The following is a 7,421-nucleotide window of genomic DNA, read 5'->3' as shown; positions in this document are numbered from 1 at the left end:
ACCTGTTGCGCCACCAGGGAGGGCCCAAGGTTTAATGTATAAACCAGGTACAACAAAAGCTTAATAGCAATAACTAATAATAACATAGAGCAATTTCAACAATATCCTGTAATACAAGAACTATGGTGTCCTGCTCGCTCCAAATATCCCTGGACCCCACTTCTCCTTGGGCAACTAGAACCAGGAAGGTTTGGGCCGACACGCACATGCACTCAGAGTCGCTCCCTCCTGCAGGTAGTGGGGCAAATTCACAGCAATGATACCTGCAGGTGGTGTGATCTTTTGTAGGGATGAGGAAATGTCTGTTCAGAGAGGTTAAGTAACTTACTCGAAGTCACACAGCCGCCAGTGGACAGAGCCAGGATTTCTACTGCTGCTCTTCTGCCATCTCTGTGCTCCTGCTTCTTGTCTAAAGGCACGATGGAGATCAGCTCCTTGTCACGAGAGCCCCAAGGCCATCTTCCCCTGCGCTCCAGGCAAAGCCTCTCAGGGATCTGGAGAAAAAGAGTCACAGCCCCAAACTCCCGTTGCCGTTGCCGGCGCCTTCTGTCTACACAGGGCAGGGGCTGGCCCCAGGAGTGCATAGATAAAGGGGAGTGATAGTGATAAGGTTGCTTTGGGAACCAGGTCACAAGACTGAAGCTTAGGCCCTGAGTGCGGAAGCAGGCAGGGCACATTCCAGGTCAGAGGTCAGCACTCAGCCCTCCCAGCCCTGACTGGCCCAAACTGACTCCCCCAGTCATGAAAAGCCCCCCACAGGTTACCAAAGGGAGCCCCCCATCCTTCTTCCAGGCACACACCTGTCTCCATCACCTGCTGTTCTCTTAGCACTGGACTCCGATGGATCCCCCTTTCCTGTTCTCTACTCCGTCTCTGGTGAACCCTTTGCCTCTGGCCTGCACCCTGATTCTTCCCCTCAACTCCCCTCCCCAATTTCATAAACCTCTGTGTTTGGGGTCCCAGCCAGGAACAAAGAGGACATCGGAACTGGGGCTGGTGGCAAGATTCCGCCTTTGTTTTAGGGTCTTGTCCCCAGGCCTGGCGTCTAGGGAGCACCGGGTGAGATTGGGTAGCTCTGGGCGGAAGCTGGGGCGTGGGGGCCAGGCTGGCTCTGAGGCCAGACGGGAACTTGGCAACAGAAATTCTTCCCCAGTTGAGGGCCCGAGGGGTGCGCAGGGGTCCCCGCTGGCTTCTCCCTGAGACCTCAGTTATCCAAGATGGTGGCCGCCAGCTCCAGGAGCACTGAACTGCGGGGTTCAAGATGCGCTCTGAGAGCAAATTCAGGCCAAACTACAACGCTAAGATCATCAGTGGCACCTACTGGAGTCAGCGCTCCAAGGTACCCAACTTACCCTGGCCAGCTTCTGCCGACGCCCTCCAGTGGCTGCTAGGATTAGAGACCAAGTCCGGCCCCTGGGCAGCCCAGCGGCGGCCCATCCCGTCTGCCTGGTGTGAGGTGAGGCCAGACCACAGCGGCCGGCCTCGAGGAGGGCTCTGCTTCCTGCTGTGCCCTGCCGGGGGAGAACCAAGAGCCCACAGGGCATCTCCCCAGGAGGCACCGACCTTAAGGACATGCCCCCCAGAAGGTGGCCTGGTAGGGTGGGGGAAAGACGGGAGGGTCAGATCAGCCTGACTAGCCCAGGGTCCCTCAGCCCCTGCGGGCTAGCTGGCACACCTGCCCTCCTAGCCCGCTGGGCTCATGGTCACTCACCATCTCCACCTTATTCGTGGCTCCTATCAGGTGGGAAACAGGAAGGTGAGTTATTTTCTCTTCGGTGTGTGCTTGGTCTGGAGTGTCTCTATTCTCTGAGCACATTGCCGACAGGAACTGGGTTTGAGCTAATGGGACTCCTGGGGGCCACCAGCCCGGGTGCCAGGAAACAAAGGGGCTCTGGGCGCAGGCAGTGCCTGCTAGAACCTCCTGCCCAGCCTGGGCCAGGGCCAGGGCCTGGGCCGGCGTCTCCGCTCCTCAGGTTTTGCTCCCTTGACTTCTGTCAGGATCTCTCTTCAGCCGTGTGTGAGCAGGACGCTTCCAGGGTCGCTAGGGGCAGGGGAGAGTGGGGTCTGGGCGGGGGAGATGACAGGTGTGCTCAGCTTACCCAGTTCCCTCTACACTGCCGGGCCCAAAGTGTAGAGAACCCACAAAGGCAGTGAGTGCCTGGGGGCTCACCGCAGGGAGCAGCCACCAACCTGAGTTTCCCAAATGAACGCTGCCAGCAACTGCCCTTGAGGCAGTGTCCCTTGGGAAGACAAAGACACAAGCTAGGACCTTCTAGAACAATCTATGGAGGAAGAATGAGTGGAAAGTAGGTCGGCTGTGGCTACTGCCAATTGGGGGCATTTCTCCCACTTCTGGGTGCTTCACTGCTGGGCTTTATGGCACTGGGCCAAGCTCTGCTGGCCACTGGGCAAATGCCAGCTCACCCACGAGGCTTCAGCCTTTTTACTGAGGGTGCAACTTGCTCCACACACCCCTTTGCCTTTTCCTATTTTGTTATTTTGGCTCAGTTGCTTATTTCTTCTCTCCTTAATTTTTATCTTTGTCTTTTTTATATTTGTTGGCTTATCTTTGTCTTTTATTAATTTTTTTAAAGGTTTTATTTATGCATACAAGACCTAGGGTGTAGACCAGAGGGGTGTGTGTGGGGGTGGGGGGTGAGAGGACTCACCAGAGACAGAGCGGGGAGCAGAAGAGGCAGATCCACTGAAATCCACTGCTGAGGGGAGCAGCGGGCGGTCAGGAGAGGTCTGCCGTGCCCTGTGGGTCCCTCCCTGGCCGGGGAACGAACTCGCACTGCAGTGGCTGCAATAGCTTCCTAGTGCTGCGCTTTAACCCCTGTGCTGCCAGGGAGGGCCCTACACCCCAGTTCTTGGATGCATAAATTGAAAAGAATACTGTTGATGAAGCAGGAGTATGCTTATGCTCTGAAATTTTGGCCCTGCAGTATGTGACTTCCGAATGTCTGGAATGAGGAATAGGAGGGACACAAAGAAGTGGGCCGCGCCAAGGTGAGGGTGGGCAAAGCGCTGTCCTTGAGCCAGGGGCTGAGCCCCTCTTTCCCAAGGGACATCAGTTCTAACCTGAAAGAGCAGACACACTGGCTCTTCACCGCGAGTAACTGAAGAAACTTCTGGGAACAATGAACAAAGCCAGGCAGTCACGGCCAGGCTGACAACTGGCTGCACTTGCTGGCGACGGTGATGTGTGTATTCTAGGCAAAAGCTCGACTTTGGGAGAACTTTAATGTCACACAAGTGAACCGTGTTAGCATGCCCGGTGCTTTATGCCAGGAGGTGATGCAGAGACCATTAAATGCCCAGAGGTTTTAATGGGGCAGCGTGAGGAGTCCGGCTGGTGCGTTCATTCCCTACCCTGCAGTTAAACTTCAAGAAACTACCACTCGTCTGAGTTTTTATGTGTCAAAGGAGAGGATAGTCACAAAGATCTGAAAAGGCTATTCAGCACTCCACCCTGCTCCGATGAAATAGCCCCTGTGCTCCGGCCTCTGAGGGCCAGCGAGTCCTCGTATACTTCAAACAAAGGCGCACCTCGCCCTGGCCCGTGTGGTCTCCGAGTGTGTTCTGTAAAGGCCCATTAAAGGACACAGCCAAATGACCAGCGCTGTTTCTTTTCTCACCAGTACTAGTCATGTTCAAGTGTAATTGCTTATTTAATTTCAAAACTCAGCATTTTATTTATTTTTTAAATTGTTAATTATTTTTGCATAGAAGAACAGGGGTATAGGCTAGAGCTGTGGAGGGGTGTGGGGGATGGGAGGACTCCCCAGAAATAGGGGGAGCAGAACAGGCAGAGCTTCTGAAACCCACTGCTGAGGGGAGCAGTGGACAGACAGGAGAGGTCTGCTTCGCCCTGTGGGTCACTCCCTGGTGGGGATCGAACTGAGACTTAACCCCTGGAACACCAGGGGGACCCCAAAATGAAGCATTCAAGCAAATTTACACAGCAGTAAATCCAACTTTTGGAAGTGTGCAATTCAGTGGTCTCAAGTGTGTTCACAGGGTGGTGTGGTCATCTGGATTATCTAACTCTGGAAGTTTTCCACTTCAACATGGTGCCGCATGAGCAAACGTAGAAGTAGCGCCTGGCATCAACGCGAGTGCCTGCATACAGGCGTGAGGGCTACAGGCACATGCGTGCTATCAGCAGGCTCATCTCCTGGTTCTGGAGCCTGGAAGCCCAAGCCCAGCGCCCTCAGGCTTGACTCCCTTCTACAGTACTTTTAAAGGTCAAGACCATTCCCTGGACAACACAAACCAAGGGCCAAGGGGGTCCTGAGCAGCCTGGGCTTGGGGCACTCTCCGGGGAGGCTCCGCTTTCTGGAATTTCAGCCTTTCTGGCTTCTTTGGGGAGGCAGGGGAGCCCTTCCCGGAGGCCCGGAGACCTGCGTCAGCCCATCTGGTCTAACGGCCACACCTGCCTGTCCAGACCCCAAGAAGGGAGATAGACTGGGTCCTACAGGGATTTGCCGAGAGGGGAGGGCAGCTCTATTTCCAGACTGCGCAGGCCTGTGGGTGCCAGTGCCCCCGTGGGAGGGTTCCCCGGGCCTCCCCTGGGGCTGCTCGGGCCAGTGGAACTCGGCTGTGCTCTTGCCCCTGAGCCCCCTTCATCAAAGGCGAAATCCTTTCCACCTGGCTCGCCCTCTGGCTCTTGAGCCCTGTTGAGGTCACAGGCAGGCCTCCCGGCCAGAGACCCCGGGAAAGGCCAGGGGCAGCAGCAGGAAACCCCCAGGTGACCCTGCCTCGGCTTGGAGCTGCCCTGCTGGCCCCAGGGCACCGAGGAGAGGGTGCCCGCAAGTTCTGCTCAAGTCGCAGATCTGTGAGTCAAGCAACGTGGTGAAGCGCCGCAGCCGTTCTCACGGCAGTCCAGAGCCGCCCTCCTGGGGCGCAGCACCCCAGATGGTCCTGTGAGATGCGGACTTTCTTTAGGGGAAAGTTAGTGCACAGATGGGCTCAGGGGTGGCGATGAAGCACTCCACTGAGCTGTAGTGAGATCGCCCTTGTCCTCTGTGTTAAATGAACCTTTGCTGATTTTTATTATCATTTCATACAATCCTAGAAGGCTAACAAAGGCCAAGATGTAAAAGGAGAACGAGGATGACCTGAATCTTAGCGTTTACCGCTGTTAACCCCTCAGCCCTTCCCTTCCCTGCACCTGGAAATCTGTTTTACAGAACGTGGCTCGTGTTTGCAGGATGTTTTGCTCCCGGCCCTCCCCTGGCCGCCCCGTCTAGAACTTTGTGAGGAGCCCAGCTGGACACCGGAGAAGGGCAGGTGGACCGCAAGGCATTTTGAGCTGTGGGGCGGCCCACCTTTGGTCACTCAGGGCGAGCTCGTGCCCAGTGGTCCTACCCAAAACACCCCAAATACAGCGAGGACCACAGGAAGCTTTGGGGGTGATGGGTATAATCTCTACCTTGATTGTGGTGACTGTCTGGGTTCGGACATGTTTAAGCCCATCACACTGGTACTAAAATGTGCAGTGTTTTTCTATATCAGTTATACTCCAGCAACAATGTACATCAATATTTGAGGCACAAAGGAAATGCCTGCACTCAGCACCGGCTCCCAAGAAGGTGGCCAGCTCAGGCTTCATAAGGAAAAGGAAGAGCTGCTACATTCTTTACATGTAGCAAGTAGAAAGATTGTTGACTTCTTTATTACCTCCTCACACAGAGATTTTTTGTTGATGGAGACTACTGAGAATGGAAATTCTTGTGTGTGAGCGATGCCGGGTGAAGTGTGCAGATCAGAAGTGACAATAAACCAACCTAGTCACAGGCCCCCCTGTGGCTCAGGGGTGATGTCTCACAGGCACTAGTTTGATCCCCCAACGGGGAGCTGACCCCCAGGGCGCAGCAGCCCTCTCCTGTCTCTCCGCTGCTCCCCTCAGCAGTGTGTTTCAGTGGATCTGCCCGTTCTGCTCCCCACTCTGTCTCTGGGGAATTCTCTCACCCCGTGCCGGGCACCTCTGGACTGTACCCCAGTTCTACATGCATAAATCTTTTAAAAATAATATAATAGCTTATTTTTACATCATTTTGTGCATAAATCTTTAAAAAATTATACTTTTTAGTTTCTTAGCTTTGTGATTTCTTGTTTTGCTTTTTTTTCTTTAAGATTTATCCATCTATGCATGTATACAAGAGCTGGGGCTTAGGCCACAGGCACAAGGGTGAGAGGATTCACCGGAGACAGTGGGGAGTAGAACAGGTGGGTTTACTGAAATACATTGCTGAGGGGAGACAGGAGAGGTCTGCTACGCCCTGTGGGCCACTCCCTGGCTGGGGGATTGAACCCCAGCTGCAGTGGCTGGACAGCCTCACAGTGCCGCGACCCAACCCCTTGCATGACCAGGGAAGTGCCTGCTTTTCATTTTTCAAATCAACTGGTCATTTCAAGCACAAAAGCTGATAGAGAAGAGCTGCCTTTGCAGGACAATGGTGCATGCCAAATTAATCTGGCATCTTTATTGATAAACAATGATTTCCCAACTACCTTTTTCTTAAAAATAACTCCCCCCCCCCCTTGGGCCCTCCCTGGTGGCGCAGCGGGTTAAAGCACAGCACTGAGAAGCTTGGGCCAGTTCCGCATGAGTTCGATCCCCGCCTGCCCCGGAGGTGACCACATGGCGCGGCAGACCTCTCCTGACCCGCCTGCTGCTCCCCTCAGCAGTGGACTTCGTCGATCTGCCTGTTCTGCTCCCCACTCTGTCTCTGGTGGAGCCTCTCGCCGCCCCTGAGCCTCTGGCCTGTACCCCAGTTCTGTATGCACAAATAAATAAATCTTTAAAAAAAAAAAAAAAACTTTCCCCCACCCACTAGTCCCTGCGGATGCCCGGAATCCTTCCCGGGGCCTCGGGGTGCCCTAGGCAGGCATGCCACAGGCTGGCCCTCGGGGTGCCCTAGGCAGGCATGCCACAGGCTGGCCCGGTCTCCTGCGGGTGCCCGCCACCAGCCGGCCGGCAGCCCTGGGCGGGCAGAGCAGCGGCCACTGGGCGCTGGGCGAGCCGGTGTTTACAGGGTTCTTGTCAGCGTGGCTGACGTAACCGGGCTCCTCAGCCGCCCCTTGGGGAGATTGACTGAGTTTGTTTTCACCGTCTTGTTAAAATGCCGATTTGTTTTATTCTCAAGATCCCCCCACGCCCTTGTGTGTTTCAAAGAAAACTCGCGAGGCGGGAGCTGCCGGGTCTCCAAACTGCCCGGCGCGGGCTCGTCTCGCGCCCCTCTCGCGTTCGCTTGTTCCAGCCCCTTGAGTGAGTTGTGGACACTTCACGCACCCACCCGCCGCGCCCCGGGCTCCCTGAGGGCGTCTCCCAGACCGCTGGACCTGCGGGTGCTAGTCCCCTGCCGTGGGGGTGCGACGGTGTCCCGGGGGGTGCTAGGCCGCCTCCCGCAGCTGCC

The 7,421-nt window shown here is 55.5% G+C and overlaps 1 protein-coding gene across 1 annotated transcript in view; it reads left to right on the top strand.

Annotated features, from left to right (window-relative positions):
• Positions 1-1,261: 1,261 nt before the first annotated feature.
• Positions 1,262-7,421, top strand: part of EFHD1 (EF-hand domain family, member D1) — a 43,048-nt gene continuing 36,888 nt past the window's right edge. Inside the window, exons 1-2 of the mRNA XM_004674193.2 lie at positions 1,262-1,456; positions 1,688-1,756. Of these exons, the coding sequence (XP_004674250.2) occupies positions 1,262-1,456; positions 1,688-1,756 (264 nt within the window). The remainder of the gene's footprint in view (positions 1,457-1,687; positions 1,757-7,421) is intronic.

Source organism: Condylura cristata, unplaced genomic scaffold, assembly GCF_000260355.1.
Source record: "Condylura cristata isolate star-nosed mole 26May11 unplaced genomic scaffold, ConCri1.0 scaffold00002, whole genome shotgun sequence".
NCBI classification, from domain to species: domain Eukaryota; kingdom Metazoa; phylum Chordata; class Mammalia; order Eulipotyphla; family Talpidae; genus Condylura; species Condylura cristata.
Note: the sequence above shows the minus strand (reverse complement) of the source record. Positions and strands in the feature narration are given on the sequence as shown.